The sequence below is a fragment of the Sceloporus undulatus genome, chromosome 10, assembly GCF_019175285.1.
Source record: "Sceloporus undulatus isolate JIND9_A2432 ecotype Alabama chromosome 10, SceUnd_v1.1, whole genome shotgun sequence".
NCBI classification, from domain to species: Eukaryota; Metazoa; Chordata; class Lepidosauria; order Squamata; family Phrynosomatidae; genus Sceloporus; species Sceloporus undulatus.
This window is the reverse complement of record NC_056531.1, coordinates 13,549,009-13,566,331: the sequence shown is the minus strand read 5'-3', so window position 1 is coordinate 13,566,331 and position 17,323 is coordinate 13,549,009. Positions and strand designations below refer to the sequence as shown.

At 47.3% G+C, this 17,323-nt stretch overlaps 1 protein-coding gene across 6 annotated transcripts in view; it reads right to left on the bottom strand.

The window, feature by feature from the left end:
* Window positions 1-9,169, bottom strand: part of SH2B3 (SH2B adaptor protein 3) — a 51,745-nt gene extending 42,576 nt beyond the window's left edge. Inside the window, exon 1 of one of the 6 annotated variants that reach the window (XM_042441326.1) lies at window positions 9,077-9,169. Coding sequence is in view for 2 of the 6 variants with exons in the window: in XM_042441323.1 (XP_042297257.1) it covers window positions 8,103-8,213 (111 nt within the window). In the remaining 4 variants the exon portion in view is untranslated. The other 5 variants (XM_042441328.1, XM_042441323.1, XM_042441325.1 and 2 more) reach the window with 5 other exon arrangements.
* Window positions 9,170-17,323: the final 8,154 nt, after the last annotated feature.

The following is a 17,323-nucleotide window of genomic DNA, read 5'->3' as shown; positions in this document are numbered from 1 at the left end:
GAAAGTCACCCAGCTTCAGAGCCAAGGATGGCTTTGAATGTAGGCTTCCAAAGCTCTAGTTCACCACTTTTATCCTGTCTTCCAAATGTCCTGGACTGCACATCTCATTATTCCTAGGCCATTCTTCACTGTACAGAAATACATTTCCACATTTGGCCATGCCGCTGCCTAAAGAAGTTTGAAACAGGGTGCTCCCTAAGGCACGCTAGCTAGAAAGTCAGAAGAGCAACCCCTACCTCAGAAGAGTGGCTAGTGCCCCCAAGACAGAGCAAGCTGGAGGTGGGAGGGGGGCAACAAAACAGCTTGTAGGGCTGCAGGGAGGTTCCCTCCCTGTCAAACTGATACCTTCTCAGATTAGAGGAGGAGGGATTTGAAGTGGTAGACAGCAATGTACTTCCCTATTGCTGCTCATCTGGTGGCCAAGCAATTCTTCAGGCTGGAATGTTTGAGCACATTCCCTGACTTCTGTGGGGGAACAGTCAGTCCCACAGAGCTTCTGGGAACTTGGCTGGCAAGGCTAGCGACCCCAGGAGGCCTGGGATATGAAGAACTATGCAATATTAAGAGGGAAAACTGAGCCGCAACCAAGCTCCAAGGATGTAGGCACCAAGGACATCCTAAGTAGCAGGCTGACAGGCAAGCAGGCAGACACCTCCAGTGGGTGAAGCAAGCTGAGAGTGAAGCTGAGCAGGCCAGCCACAGGGCTCACAAGGGTGGGAAGGAAGCCTACAAAACAAAGGGAACGTGTGATGGAGACCTCTGCATCTTTGGACAATCTGGGAGCCTAGTCATAGACTGGGCTAGCCAACAACCTCAGAAAAGCCACCGGGAGCTCAGAAACCAACTGAAGACACCACAGGTCTCAAACTCTCTCTAGATCTGGAATCAGCAAAGCTGGCTGCGTCTGTTTCGCTGTGGGTCCCCAAGCCTCTTGCCCCCTGAGCTGGGCCTCCAGCCTCCTGGGTCTATCAGTGCCACCAGCCTGTGGATGACTCAGCAGCCTCCCTTCCTTCCTTCCACATACCATTCCCCTGGGTCTCTCCACCTCCGGCCTTTCCGTGATCCTTGGGAAATCGGGGCACAGGAGATGTGGGACTGGGGTGAAAGAGCAGTTGAGCCTGTACTGAACTGAGAGCACCCTCTGGTCCTGCAACAGCCTCTCACTTCCAGGCTTTTCTCTCATCCAAAAGAGACAGGCCACCTTTGATTTTGCTCCAAAGAACAGAAGCGTAGACACACCTGGATACAGCTCTTGTGGGGCAAAGAGTTCAAAACACACACACACCCCTATATGTCATGTATCTTGAGCATCTAAAAACGGCCTCACAAGCATCGTAACCCTCTTTCAGTGACGCAAATCTTCGAGCAAGATGTTACACAACCCAACATCTATTTCCAGGAAGGGTTTCCCCTCAAACTAGTGCAAAAGAGAAAGGAAATGAGCCCTGGCAATATGAGACGCATACACTACCTTGCAGAAAACAAGACTGGCATTTGCAGATGCGCTGACAAAATAGAAAGGACAATCCACTTGGGGAGGGCAGACTCAGAACCGGACACAGATGTGCCCACGAATATATTCCAAGTTCCTGTCTGAAGGCAGGATTGGACAGTCTTGATAAACATCAAAGGCTGCCACGCACACTAAAACTGACCTAAAGGGAAGGCTCCTCTAATCCCTCCCCATTTTAAAATAATCAGAGCCCATGGGCTTTTTCTAGCTAGAACTATAGGAGGAAGTCCACTCCCAGGCTCTCCTCCCATTCAAGAGCACACAGAGTTAGTTTAGGAGAGTCATTTTGATATCGGCAAAACTGCTGATCATATGCTACTGAAGTGAAGGGACTCCTACTAAATAGTATCCAAGGGATACCGTATCCCACATGGTGCATAGCAGGCACCACCAAAGCACATGTTAGAATCATACCACCATTGTGATGCACATGCAGTAACACATGACCCTTCCACTGGACAAGGACAAGCCACAAAAGCAGGCATGCAACCTGATGTACAGCAGGTTGTCTCCTTAGCATCCCAACAATCCTTGAAAAAAGAAAACAGAAGGAAGACAGTCAAGGAAAAGTTTGATACTGCTGCATGAACAGACACAAATCCCCCCTGGACTAAACCTGACAAAGCTGGCAGCTGTTCACAAAGAAACCTCCTGCCCCCATCCACCACTTTTGAAAAACTCCAGCCAAAACAGATTAAAAAAGCAACTTTTCCAGTATATTTTACTGGCTTTTTCTTTCTCACTGGAGCCAATACTTACTACATTATATGCAAAAGTGGCTTTTGGGTAGATTTTGCACTTAATGCCACATTTTGTTGCTGAAACAGAACACTATTTCTTGTCATTTTTTTCTAAATTTGGAGATCAGAGTACTGTATTTTTAAATTGTCTTTGTTGTCTTGCAAAGTACAGCTGTTCCAGCCCCAGAAGGAGTAACCGAGGGCATTTCTTCAGCCAAGAGGTTGAGAATTTTAACACTGCTTTGCTAATTTGGCCAGAGATCACAAAATACTTGCATAGCCCACTCACTGTTTTTAGCATTACTTCACAGCCTTCCAAAATAAATGCTGTGCTCCTGTACAGGCAGAACATTTAACTATGGTTAAGCATTACATATACACTAAGAAAACTAAGGTTAAGGCAGTCTTCCCAGAGAGCAAGGTGAAAGGTAAATCTCACTTGGATCATACTCTGCAATGGGCAACAACCCTTAAGTCCACCAGCCTGGGAGCCATGTGGTTGGGAATGAAGCCTTCTGTAACACATTATGAGGGTGCTAGGCGGGCAGCAAAGTCTTGCCAGCTGGTACTTTGCAACTCCCAACTAGCATTAAGGCCACAAAGCTTCTTCCCTTTGAGATAAAGTATCAAAGGCACAGTTTGCATGCACACACTCTCCTGGGAGTCTTTTTTAGTAAGATGAGTAATGGCCTGAAGTTGACTGTGAAACTTCTTTGAAATCTGCCATTACAGCTTCAATCACCTCCTTGCAAGAAGATATGACACCATGTTATTTAGCCATCAATATTTGGTTTGTGACACATGACAGGAAACATGTAGCCTTCTAGGTACTACTGGGTTGTGACACCCCTCACCCCTGGCTACTTTTTCCAGGAATGATGGGGACTGCAGATCAACATCTGAAAGGCTACACTTCCCTGTTCTCAGTTTATTGGGATGTGTGTTTTCAGTTCTCAGTATTCTATCTGTTGCTACAAACAGCACACTGAAGTCAGGATGGACACAGATGCTCAGAATTAACCACAAGACTGTTTGTGGCACTTTATGCACCTTCTCCTCCAGGAAGTGGGAGGCAGAAGGGGCCATAGCTCAGTGGAAGCGCACCGACTTTGCGTGCAGAAAGTTGCAAGTTCACCCCTTGGCATCATTGCTTAAAAGGTTGAGGAAGGAAACAAACCCCTTCCCAAACCCTGGAGAGCGGCTGCCCACTGGAGCTGAAGTTAACACTGTAGTCTGGATGGACAAAGAGTCTGAGCTGTTCTTACATGAGGCAAATTCCAATCTCACATCCCAAAACTCCTCTAGCTTTGCCATCTTGCACCATTAGGACTTGCATGGAAAGCTCCTTTTTTGAGACTATAACTCCAAAGAGCTACCAGCCAGCATGGCCTGCCAGTGGTTGATACCCAAAATTCTCATACATACATACATATCAGCCCTAGTCTTTTGATCTGTGTCTAGCCTTAATCTTCATCATATCCAGTGGCATGGATTGATCAATTCTGAACTGTAGGTGTCCATTATGAGAGACACCCCCCCTTGATGCCCATCTGCTAAAAATGTAGGAAAATGCAAACAGCTGTATGGATCCTATCAACAAACCAGTCCTAAAAAAGTAGGTCTTTTGTAAATCCAATGGCTCTTAATTGACTACTCAAGGCCAAGCCACCCTCTCCCTATCTCATCTTACAATAGGAATAGTTCATAGCTACAGGGGGGCATTAGGAAAATCTATGCCTCCTCTAGTTACTACAAGGAGTGCAAGTAAGCTCAGAAGAGCCAGGGACGCCCGAGAGGAATGGAAAGGGACACTGTCATCCATGTTTATCAAACAGTGCTGCTACACCAGCCCCACATGTACTGTTTCCATAAAACACTGTTCCTAGCACAGGATAGGCATGAGTGACAGGAGTGTTTGAACTTCCAAAAATTCTTTGCTGAGAATTGCCTTGAATCTTACTGACATTTGGCAGTCCTTCCCAGGCGGAGGGTTTGGCAAAGAGGGCAGCTAATTTCCCCCTTTAATCAACAACCCAATGAGGCCATTTTAATACAAACAACCCTTTCAGAAATCCAGGCCTTTCTGCTCTCATATGACCAGAATATTTTTTTAAACGGACACCCATTTCAAAGTCACACAGCAGTCAAGTTGCAAACCGATCTGTGAGGATTAGCCAGAGAGTCTTGTGGGCTTTTTAAAACAAACAAACAAATAACTGTGGATTTGTAAAAACTAACAAAAAATGAACAGTTTTTATTTTAGCCAAAGTTCCATGGCAGTCACTGCTCCATACGCCTTCAACTGGAGATGTCACAAAAGAGCTTGACCCTCCCTTTAGCAGTCACAAGTCCTGCCTTCTTTGAAGCAAGCGACTCAAAAGCCAGAGGCATGATACCAGGGAATGGTTACAGCTTGGAAATTTTGCATTTTAGGCCTCCAACACCCAGAATCCTGAGCCACAGTTAAAATACTCTAACAAGTAACAAGAACACAGTATTTTCACCCAGGAACTTTTCCAGCTCTGGTCCATAGCCCTCTTCCACCTCCAGGGATTTGTCTGGTCACCCCTCTCAAAGCCCTCTAAGTTAGCAATTGTGGCCATTTGTCATGGCAGGGAAAGATACAATGGCAGTTGTTCCACTGCAGGTTTCCTTTAAAGACCAAATTCTCCTCTTCTTCCTTTATCAGCTCCAGCTTTCTGATACTTTACTGTAGATTCTTCAGAAAACCACCTGTATACCTACCAACCACCACAGCTGAAAGCTCTGCAATGTCACCAACTCCCCAGTTGTCTTGACTTCCATGGGTCACTTGTGGAACTACCACTGTGATTTACCCCAAGAAGCCCACCTCCACCAAGGCCACCATCCACACCATCACAAAATGATTTTCTGCAGACAAGATTACTCCCAAGCTTGGCAGCAATAATGTGGCTGGGATAGCAAAGACAGCCTCCTACCTTCAGTGGTAGGAAAAGGCTTCTCTGCTGTACCTCAGTGTGGAGGTCTGCAACATTCATTATTCCCAACCAACATTGCTGAGGATGGTGGGAACTGCAATCACACACATCTGGACAGTGCCAGTTCAGGGGAACTGTCACAGTGGAATCGTCTGCATGTGTAAATCACACTCCGCTCAAAAGGAAATACCATTTTCTAAGCCTATGAAGCTCTATAGCCAAATACATCCAGCCTCAAACCTAGCGTTCCAAACCCTGCCTTTGGCAATCCGTTCATTCTTCTACTTTACTTATTCATGCCAACAGTGAGGGGGGGCATGTAGCCTGTCCTGGGGGGGTACCATATGGCTCTGCCCCTTGCACCAAACCTGGACATTAATGGCTGGAAAATACTAGTTTGGGTAGAAAATAGTGTCTGGGGACACAGACCAGGCTCTAAATGCCATTTCAGGGAGCATCTCAAGTCAGTCTAAAAGTGACGCATCTGAAACGCCACTTCCAGTCACTGTCACGACTGCCAGTGTGACCTACAAAGGGCCAGGAAAAAGCAAAAAATTGCTCTCTGACCTCTCAACCCTTTACTCAGTTATGTCAGTGCCTTGCAGGGGGATAGTAGCGCAGGGGATCCAATGATCATTTGATTTAGATTTCCTGCATGGCAGAGGGTTGGACTGGATGGCCCTTGTGGTCTCTTCCAACTCTATGATTCTATGACCTTTGGCTTGTGCTCACTCTGAATTATACAGGGCCATCAAAGCCGGTTGGTCTGGTGCAGCAATTAGAAGGGTGTGATGAGGAACTGGAAAGATCCAGGTTCAAACCCTTACGCAACCACAAGGCTCAAGGGGTAACATTAGATCAGTCTCCCAGACTAACTTACCTCATACAGGACTGGGAGAGAAGATATAAGATATCCTGATTTCCTTGAGAGGAGTTTACTTTAAAAAAACAACAATATTTCATAGATAAATGATCAATAATGATCAATAATATACAAGTGAGAAGTAACACAAGCCAAAGAGACAGATGCCATGTCTAAAAGATTACAAATCTATCAAGGGAGAAAGGAGTGAAAAGACTCTGAGTAAACTCGCTTTCATATTTCTGCTTTGCATGGCCCTTGCTCACACTGTCTTCCCATTTCTTCTGTAAAAGTGGGTGTTCCAATCTTTCTTTTAAAAAGGGCAACCATCCATTCTTTAGCTGAGGAGAACGGAGCGTCTCTAACAGAGAGCTGTAAGGGATCAGACAGTAAAAAAGGAAACAGCAGAACAACATGAAGTGACAAGGGAAGTAATAGAGAGGAGGAGAAGATGTTAAGCTCCTAGTAAAGATCAGGGCTGTGTGGAAAAACCAATTTCAGCAGGTGCAGCTTGTCACCAAGTGTGGAAAGAGAAGCTGTCTCTGCTTAAAGTCCTTTTTCCAAACTAAGCCGTCAAGACAGAGGCTCCTTGAAGTCTCCATTTGCATCTGGTTGGTGGAACCGTTTGGCTAAGGTGGAGGGAACAGGATGGGTCCAACAGACACACCTGAGCAGACTGAAAGGCATGCTTCCCCTCAATAGATTTGCCACATTCAGAAGCTTAGGAAGTGCATGATCAAACTGGAGAAGGCCTATCGTGAGTGACCAACAAAATGCATTTCTTCGATCACTGAGGTGTCCAAACCGAAACTCGGAGGGGTATTCTACTCTTGGCGTTGATTCCACAAAAGCACCAAATGCAGTGTCTGGTAGAGAAGTCCCTTTTGGCAGTCTCAGCGTCACTCATCTTTCTGTTCATTCATTTATTGTTTCCGTTCCTTAGAAAAAATGGGTACCAGATTTATAGAGGAGGGGGAAGCTGACCCAAGGGTTGCAAGGGGCTAGAAATCTTGGCTTTTTAGAAGAGACAAATTTTCCACTGCCATGCTGAAAATTACCCATGTATATTCTGGCCTTTAAAAAGAGACCCCTCCCCAGCTCTTTCCAAGGGGGACGGGAATGGAGCAGCCCTCCAGATGTTGCTGGACTGCACCCATTGCGTCCCTGGGTTGGGCCTTCTGGCAGATGAGTCCAACAACCTCGGAAGAGAGGCCCCATGCCCACCCTTGCACCACACTGTCTGGCTGGCAGAGTCATATCCATGCTGACACCCAGGCGTGAGCAGTGCCACCTGTTTGGCCTCCCCAGAGACCAGGGTTCGAATCCCCATTCAGCCATGGGAATGCCAGGGGGAACTTGGCAAGGTCCACTCTCTCAGCCTCAGAGGGAAGCAAAGGCAACCCCTCTCTGGACAAAGCTCACCTTAGGGATTGGAAAAGCCCCCAAGTGGAAGGTGAGCTGGTGACGCTTTTCCAAAGTGTGCGGCAAAGAGGATACAAGTGTCCCGCTAAAAGGGGAGAGGGGAGCACAGCCAGCCACCGACAGTGACAACCCAAAGCAGACCCACCAAGTGGACAAAGCCATGCAGAGCGGGACTCAAGAGCACTCTCTTTCACACATCCGCACACAGAGAAGGGCATGAATCCATGCACACAGCAAGTACAAAGCTGTAGCAGTCCTCCTCTGCGTTTGGACTCCCATTCCCTCAGCAAAGCAAAGCTCCTTCCCATCCCCATTCAAGGGGCAGGCAGAAGTCCAACAGAGGCAGCAGCATCCATACCTGGGCACTGCCAGCCTGGCTAAAGTGGCATCTGCCCAAGCGCCATCCACACTGGAGAGAGGACCTGGTTGGAGAGGGCTTGAGCTGCCCTGGCTCCAGAAGTTGGCAGCAGGGGCTTCCCTCGCCTTCCCTCCATTCCAGAGACTCAGAAAGCTGCTGCTGCTGCTGCTGCCCACTTCTTCCTTCCAGGGAGTCTCCAAGGGGCCACAAGATCGCTCTGCAGATTGATTTTACGGACTGTTCTCACCTTTGAATCACAACAACAATAACAGTCATATGCACCTGAGGAAGTGGCCTTCGGTCTAGAAAAGCCCCTGCTGTCACCTTCTTCCTTCCAGTGAGTCTCCAAAGGGGCCATCAAATATGGATGTCACAGACTGTGGTGGCCTTTCAGGGGGCGACCAGGCTCGAGTCACACTCTCTCAGCCCCGAGTCGGAAACTGCCCCTCGGGTGGGTGCCTTACCTGCAGGAGAAGCCGCCGCCGCCCGTCCCTTGGCCCATGCTGAGGCCAGGCCGAGCCTCCCCCGCCGTCGAGGAGGGCCCAGCCCCGGCGCCTGGGAGCCTCCCGGAAGGCCAGCCCCGGCGGGCGGAGCTCAGACCCCGTCCTCCTCCTCCGCCTTCCTTTTCCCGCCGCCGTCGAATGTCGCCTTTTGCCCCCTTTCAGGCGGCGCGGGCGCATGCGCAGAGACGAAGCGCGGAGGGGGGATTGAGGGCAGAAGAGCGCAGGTGGGAGGGGCGGCCTCGCGGGGAACAGCCAAAAAAGGCGGGAAAAGTGGGCTGAGGGAAAAAGCAGGCGGCTCCAAGACTAAGAGCCCCTGAGGAGACGTTTGCCTCGCGAAAGGCGGCACCGACGAGGCGGGGAGGGGAAACTATACCTCCCATGGTCCTCCAGCCGGCACGGGGGGGGGGGGTTCTGGGAGCTGCCGTCCCTCAACAGGACCGTCCTCACGGTCCTGTTGAGGGACGCAGCTCCCAGAACCCCCCCCCGTGCACGGTGCTGTGGTCGGCTCCATGGGAGGTATAGTCCAACCAAGTAAAGATGCCCAGTCCTCCCTCCCCGGCTAATTCCCATCCCCTGGGAGTTATAGTCCGACCAAATGACAAAGCTTAGCCCACCTCATCCCTGGCCAATTTCCAGCTCACTGGAGGAGCCTGGGAGTTCTAGTCCAACCAAGGAAAGAAGCCCACCCACCCAATTTCCAGCCCCTTGCTGACATTACCTAGGGAGAACAGAGCCTCCTGAGGTGGTTGCACTACAACTCTCCAGGGCCTCCAAGCTCAAGACTGGAACTTAGTCAGGGGAGGGGCTGGACTCTGTTACCTCATTGGACCATCACTCCCAAGAACTGGAGGAGCCTGGGAGTTCTAGTCCAGTAACATAACAAAGTTTAGCCACAGTTGAGTTCCTCAAAGGGGCCACAAGATCTCTTTACGTATTGATTTTACAGACTTATTACATTTTAATAATAATAATAATAATAATAAGCATGCAAGGAAATAAACTAGTCTTGGAAAGCGCCTGCTGCCAACTTCTTTCTTTCAGTGAGTCTCAAATGTGCCACAAGATCTCTCTACATACTTTTTCAAAGTGAGGCTACATCCACACTGCGGACATAATCCAGTTTGGACACCGCTTTGAACCGCCCCGGCTCAATGCTGTGGAATTCTGGGGATTGTAGTTTGCCGTGGCCCCGGAACACTCTTGACAGAGAAGGCCTAAAATGTCTCCCCAAGCTACCATTCCCAGCATGCCATAGCATGGCGCCAGGGCAGTTAAAGCAGTGTCAAACTGGATCATTTCTGCAGCTCCAAGCTCTGAGGCCACTGTTCTATACTTGTTCACTTACTTACTTCAAAATGCATTAAAAGCATTTTTGGCCTGTTACAGACTGCCAAAATAAAGCTGCTTTGGGTCTCTTTGTAGGTATGCTATTTAAATGATGCATGGGTCCTAAGAGTCCTGGGATCGCGCCAAAGCCACACTCCATTCCTAAGCACTGGAGTGCAGCTTTGGTGCAGCTTCCGGATTGTTAGGATCCATGCATCATTTAAACAGCATACCTCCAAAGAGACCTGAAGCAGCTTTATTCTGGCAGTCTGTAGCAGGCCATTATTACTACTACTACTACTAGTAGTAGCCCACTCTTTTTTTCAGAACAGGGATTGAACACAATTGTTTTAACATGCAGTGAAAGACATTTAAAAATACTTTGGGGCAGGACACATTGTTCAAGAGGGAAACCAGCAACTTTGGGGAAATGAACACAAATATCTCTCTTGTCCTGGAACATGTCTCTTTTCAAGATGGCTGCTGTCAGGCCAAGTGTGGAAGGGGCAGCAAAAGGGTGCCTGGGCATCAAATAATGGATATTTGGGGACCGGTGAAGTTCTGGTGATCTTCCTGAGGAAACCCCAGCTACTTTTCTAACGCAGCCAGTGCCCTCTGCAGGAATAAAAGTCTCTCTAATAACTGGGTAGGATGGGAGAATGTGGCTTGTAAATACCTTAAAAACATTGATGCTCCATCTCCACTCCAGAATTCATGCAGTTTCTGACACCTCTTTAACAGCCCTGGCTCAATGTTCGGGAATTCTCTGAATTGTACTTTTGGGGGATACTGAGCCTTCTCTGTCAGAGAGCTCTAGCCCTACAACAAACTACAAATCTGAGTCTGTGTGAGCAAGCTGATCTTGTTTGAAACCAGGGTTTCAAGAGGGAGTTGCAAAGCCAAGCCCGAGGTGACCGCATTCTGACATTCCTCCTCTGACACCCGTTTTCCCATTCTCTGCCCTAGGTCTCACCAGCGGGGCCCTTTTTCGGCGACAGCAAGCCAGAAGCAAGCTGCCCCAAGCAGCAGATTTCGAGTGAAGGAACAGCAAACTGTTATGTAGCGTGTCGGCGTTGAGTAATCTTGAGGTGTTTGGGGGGAATTTAGATGCCTTGCGTGCCAAGATAATGCATGTGGCTTGGCTCCTTCATCCTTCTAGGGGTGGGTAAGTGAGCCTTTGCTGCGTTGCCTCTGCCAGTGAACGCTCTGGGGCTACGTCTCGCTTTCTAAGCAAGTCGGAAGCTGGGTTTTTCTCATTTCTGGTTTTTAAAAAACCACGCTGCTGGAGAGAGGAATGAAGGGTTGAGAGTGCTGCATATTCCCCCTGGGGCCATGACTTGGCCAGGCCAGGCCAGGGGTCAGCATTGGCTCTTTTGCAACCACTATGAATAGCCAAACACGCTCTGGAGTGCCCAGGGTGACCTACACATCACTTGGAGGGCCAAGAAAAATAGCTACTTTTGGAAGACAGCCACAGCCTTTGGGGCTTCTGACAGTTCATCTGGCTAAGCAGCGAGAAGCTTTTGCAAGAACAGAGGCTTGAAACCTGCCATTATAATCCAACCGTTTGGTCAAGAACTTTCTTGGGTGTATCATTTTCTGCACGGCCTAGAGGTTTGGAGCCTTGGACTATGACTCTGGAGACCAGGGTGGTTAGGCATGGAAACCCCCGGAATGGCCTTTGGTGACTCTCTCTCTCTCAGCCCCAGAAAAGCCAGGGGTAGCATCGCCATAAGTCAAAGACAACTGTGCCTTCAGCACAGAACAACAACAACATTGTATGCTTCCCCTCTTTACATAGTTTGCACATTACCTGGTTGAGGTTTTACAGATTAGAAGCACACATAAAAGCGTTGTTGTCCAAGTCAGACAGAGACTGGATAAATAATAGGCAACCATAAGCAAATACGTAGGTAGGTCTGGAGTGCCACCTTCTGGCCACTTCTATGACTGCACTGAGCCAAAAACAAATTGAAACCTACTGTATTTTCTTTCCTCCAGGAGTATATTATCCATATAAAGTAGAGCTTGGAAACATGACCTTTTTTTGGGGGGGGGGGGGGTTTTCCAAGTGTGTCTGTATTCCAATGCTGTCATATGTCACAAGTATAACTTGCTACACCCCAGGTAGTGGTAAAACATCCAGCCATTATGACATGTTTTTAGTTTGAGAATCTTTATTCCCTCACCTTTAGATAAGCTGCTAAGCCTCGGAGGAGGCGTGTGGTGGTCATCGGGGACTCTTTGCTGAGAGGCACTGAACCAGTGGTTTGTGGGCCTGACAAGATGTCTTGGGAGGTGTGCTGTCTCCCTGGGGAAAAGATCCGTGATGTGACGGAGAGGCTGACAAGACTTGTCAAGCCTACTGACCATTATCCCTTTCTTTTGGTTCATGTGGGAACCAACGATACTGCAAGGCACAGCCTTCAGAATATCATAAGGGATTATGAGGCTTTGGGTAGGAAGTTGAAAGAGATGGATGCACAGGTTGTCATCTCCTCTCTTCTCCCAGTTGAAGGGCACGGTCCAGGAAGGGAGAAGAAAATAGCGGATGTAAATAACTGGCTCCGTAGATGGTGCCGCCAAGAACGGTTTGGATTCTTGGACCATGGGCTGCAGTTCCATGAGGAGGGACTTCTGGCAAGGGATGGGTTGCATCTCACACCAGTTGGCAAAAACATTTTTGCCAACAGTCTCAAGAATTTGATCAGGAGGGCTTTAAACTGAGTTATGTGGGGGAGGGAGACAGTATTCTGGTAGGCAAAAGGGCTGGAGAATATAGTCAAACTGACAGAGAGGGAACAAGGCAAACAGTGCAAGGACCCAAAAGTGGGAGGCAAAAGAACTTGCACAGGCAGCAAGTAAAGGGAACACATGGGGTTAGATGTCTCTACACTAATGCACAGAGCATGGGAAATAAGCAAGATGAACTTCAACTCCTAGCACAACAAAGCAAATATGATATAATAGTCCTCACTGAAACCTGGTGGGATGAGTCTCATGATTGGAATGTAGAAATAGAGGGGTATAACCTTTTAAAGAGAAATAGGCCAAACAGGAAAGGAGGAGGAATAGCCTTATACGTCAGGGACATTTACATCAGTGAAGAGATCCAGGACATCAATCCTGGAAGCCAGGTGGAGAGCATCTGGATAAAAATTAAAGGGCAGGGAAACAACAAGGATGTTATGGTGGGAGTCTACTACAGACCCCCAAGTCAGACTGAGGAATTGGATGATGTCTTTCTAGAACATCACTACTATATTCAGAAAGGAGAGATGTAGTAGTGATGGGCGACTTCAACTATCCTGATATTTGCTGGAAGTCAAACTCAGCCAAATCCTCAAAGTCTAGCAAATTCCTCACTTGCCTTGGAGACAACTTCATTGTCTAAAAGGTGGAAGAGGCAACAAGGGGTTCAGCTATTCTAGATCTAATGGGGTGCAAGTGGTGGGATCCTTACGTGAAAGTGACCATGTTCTCCTGGAGTTTGTTATACAATGGAAAGGAGAAGCCAGGCAGAGTCAGACATGCATTCTAGACTTTAGGAAAGCCGATTTTAGTAAACTTAAAGAAATACTGGGTGTGATCCCATGGTCAACAATACTAAAAGAGAAGGGAGCTCAAGATGGATGGGAGTTTCTTAAAAGGGAGATTCTGAAGGCACAATTTCAAACAGTTCCAATGAGGAAGAAAAATGGGAGATGTCTCAAGAACCCAGGATGGATGACTAAAGAACTTTCAACTGAGCTAAGATTAAAAAGGAACATGTAATAAGAAATGGAAAAATTGGGAAATCACCACAGAGGAATTCAAACAAATAGCAAGCCTGTGTAGAGATAAAGTCAGAAAAGCTAAAGCGCAGCATGAGCTCAGGCTTACTAGAGAGGTTAAGAACAACAAAAAGGGCTTTTTTGGATATGTCTGCAGCAAAAGGAAGGAGAAGGAAACGGTAGGGCCACTGCGTGGAGAAGATGGCAAAATGCTAACAGAATCATAGAATCATAGAATCATAGAGTTGGAAGAGACCACTAGGGCCATCCAGTCCAACCCCCTGCCATGCAGGAAATCCAAATCAAAGCATCCCTGACAGATGGCCATCCAGCCTCTGTTTAAAGACCTCCAAGGAAGGAGACTCTATCACCCTCCGAGGGAGTGCATTCCACTGTCGAACAGCCCTTACTGTCAGGAAGTTCCTCCTAATGTTCAGGTGGAATCTCTTTTCCTGCAGCTTGCATCCATTGTTCCGGGTCCTGTTCTCTGGAGCAGCAGAAAACAAGCTTGCTCCCTCCTCAATATGACATCCTTTCAAATATTTAAACAGGGCTATCATATCACCTCTTAACCTTCTTTTTTCCAGGCTAAACATCCCCAGCTCCCTGAGTCGTTCCTCATAGGACATGGTTTCCAGACCCTTCACCATTTTTGTCGCCCTCCTTTGGACACGCTCCAGTTTCTCAATGTCCTTTCTGAATTGTGGCGCCCAGAACTGGACACAATATTCCAGGTGGGGCCTGACCAGAGCAGAATACAGTGGCACTATTACTTCTCTTGATCTAGACACTATACTTCTATTGATGCAGCCTAAAATAGCATTGACCTTTTTAGCTGCCGCATCACACTGTTCACTCATGTTCAACTTGTGGTCTACTTGGACTCCTAGATCCTAGAAGACAGAGAAAAGGCAGAATTAACACCTTCTTTAGCTCAGTTTTCTCAGAAAAGGCAAAGGGTGCTCAACCTGAGGACAGAAAAGAGGAATTTCAGCACAGAATAAGTAAAGAGATAGTAGAGGAATACCTTGTTAATCTAAATGAATTTAAGTCTCCAGGGCCAGATGAGCTACATCCAAGGGTATTAAAAGAACTGGCAAATGTAATATCGGAGCCATTGCCAATAATCTTTGAGAAGTCCTGGAGAACAGGAGAGATCCCAGCCGACTGGAGGAGGGCAAACGTTGTCCCCATCTTCAAAAAGGGGGAAAAAGAGGACCCCAACAATTATCATCCAGTTAGTCTGACATCGATACCAGGAAAGATTCTGGAGCAGATCATTAAACAGAGAGTCTGTGAACATCTAGAAGGCAATGCCATAATCACAAAAAGTCAACATGGGTTTCAGAGAAACAAGTCATGCCAGACAAACCTAATCTCTTTCTTTGATAAAATTACCAGCTTGGTAGATGAAGGGAATGCTGTGGATATAGTATATCTTGATTTCAGTAAGGCCTTTGACAAAGTTCCCCATGATATTCTTGCAAACAAGCTTGTAAAATGTGGGCTAGACAAAGGAACTGTTAAGTGGATTTGTAATTGGTTGACCGAACGAACGAACGCAAAGGGTGCTCAACAACGGCTCCTTTTCATCCTGGAGAGAAGTGACCAGTGGGGTCCCACAAGGCTCTGTCCTGGGCCCAGTGCTATTCAATATCTTTATCAGTGACTTGGAGGACAAAATTGGGGGCATATTTATCAAATTTGCAGATGACACCAAAATAGGAGGAATAGCTAATACTCCAGAGGACAGGATCAAGATTCAAAATGACCTGAACAGACTAGAAAACTGGGCCATAGCTAACAAAATGAAATTCAACACGGAGAAATGTAAGGTATTGCACTTAGGGCGGAAAAACGAAAAGCATAGATATAGGATGGAGGACACCTGGCTGAATGAAACTACGTGTGAAAGGGATCTAGGAGTCCAAGTAGACCACAAGTTGAACATGAGTGAACAATGCGATGCGGCAGCTAACAAGGCCAATGCGATTTTAGGCTGCATCAATAGAAGTATAGTGTCTGGATTGAGGGAAGTCATAGTGCCACTCTATTCTGCTCTGGTCAGGCCCCACCTGGAATATTGTGTCCAGTTCTGGGCGCCACAATTAAAAAAGGACATTGAGAAACTGGAGCGTGTCCAAAGGAGAGCAACTAAAATGGTGAAAGGTCTGGAAACCATGCCCTATGAGGAACGATTCAGGGAGCTGGGGATGTTTAGCCTGGAGAAAAGAAGGTTAAGAAGTGATATGATAGCCTTGTTTAAATATTTGAAGGGATGTCATATTGAGGAGGGAGCAAACTTGTTTTCTGCTGCTCCAGAGACTAGAACACGGAACAACGGATGCAAACTGCAGAAAAAGAGATTCCAGCTCAACATTAGGAGGAACTTCCTGACAGTAAGGGCTGTTCGACAGTGGAACAAACTCCCTCAAAGTGTAGTGGAGTCTCCTTCCTTAGAGGTCTTTAAACAGAGGCTGGATGGCCATCTGTCGGGGATGCTTTGATTGTGATTTCCTGCATGGCAGGGGGTTGGACTGGATGGCCCTAGTGGTCTCTTCCAACTCTACGATTCTATGGCCTGTTACAGACTGCCAAAATAAAGCTGCTTTGGGTCTCTTTGTAGGTATGCTATTTAAATGATGCATGGGTCCTAAGAGTCCGGAGGTTGCGCCAAAGCCACACTCCATTCCTAAGCACTGGAGTGCAGCTTTGGTGCAGCTTCCGGATTCTTAGGATGCATGCATCATTTAAATAGCATACCTACAAAGAGACCCGAAGCAGCTTTATTTTGGCAGTCTGTAACAGGCCTATGATTCTAAGCTCAGAGGTTGGCAACCTCTGCCACCTAATTTTATATGGCCCTTGACTGTTGTCCCATGCCCTTTTCTGTGAGGATGGAAGGCATGCACTAAGGGGCATAGGCTCCTAACAAGTGGGCCTGTAGTAAATGTTGAACTACATTAACTCAGCAGGACTTTCTCAAAGACAGGGTCTCAATGAAAGGTTTTTTTCCTAGTGCTAGGGAGCGACTGGGTATATCAATGCCATTTTTGCAGCATTCATTTCCATTGAAGCAGGTCTTTTATAAGGTTAATGGGCCTTAATTGCCCACGCAAGACCAAGTCATCTCAAAGGGTGTAGCCACACTGCAGAATTAAAGCAGTTTGACACCACTTTAACAGCCATGAGACTATCCTAAGGAATCCTGGGATTGGTAGTTTGGTGAGGCATTCAGCCTGGTCTGTCAGCTATCTCACCAAACTACCAGTCCCAGGATTCTGTAGGACAGAGTCACGGCTGTTAAAGTGGTGTCAACCTGCTTTAATTCTGCCATGTGGATCCACCTATGGTCACTTTCTCATGCTCTGCTTTGTCCTTGGGTTTGGGCAGAGCAATCCTAGAAGTAGCCGGCAGGTGGCACTCCAGCTCCACAAATCACTCAATTTGTACACTTTGGAAGAACTAAAGGAGACAGGCGAACATGATATACCCAGTTAAATGGTAAAACAAAAATGCTTGCCAGCTGCTTATCTGCCTGGTGAACCGTTGCTTCGAAGGTTTTCAGAAGATAGCTGTGTTTCTTGCAGCTCCACATTATTTATGGGTCACACTGAAAATAACTCACCAGGATGAGTTTAGCTGTTCATACCAGTTGCAAAATGCACTCACCATGCAAAGCCCATATGGATCCCTGACCATGGTCCCAGGGGGAACAGACAGGGCCACCAGCCCCAAATTCCTCTCCTTTGTAGGCCCTGAGGAATTCCCAAACGAAAACTGCAAAGGCAGATTTCAACTACAAGTTGAGTATCCCCTAACCCCCAAATCCAAAATGCTCCAAAATGCACGGCTGAGAGAGTGAC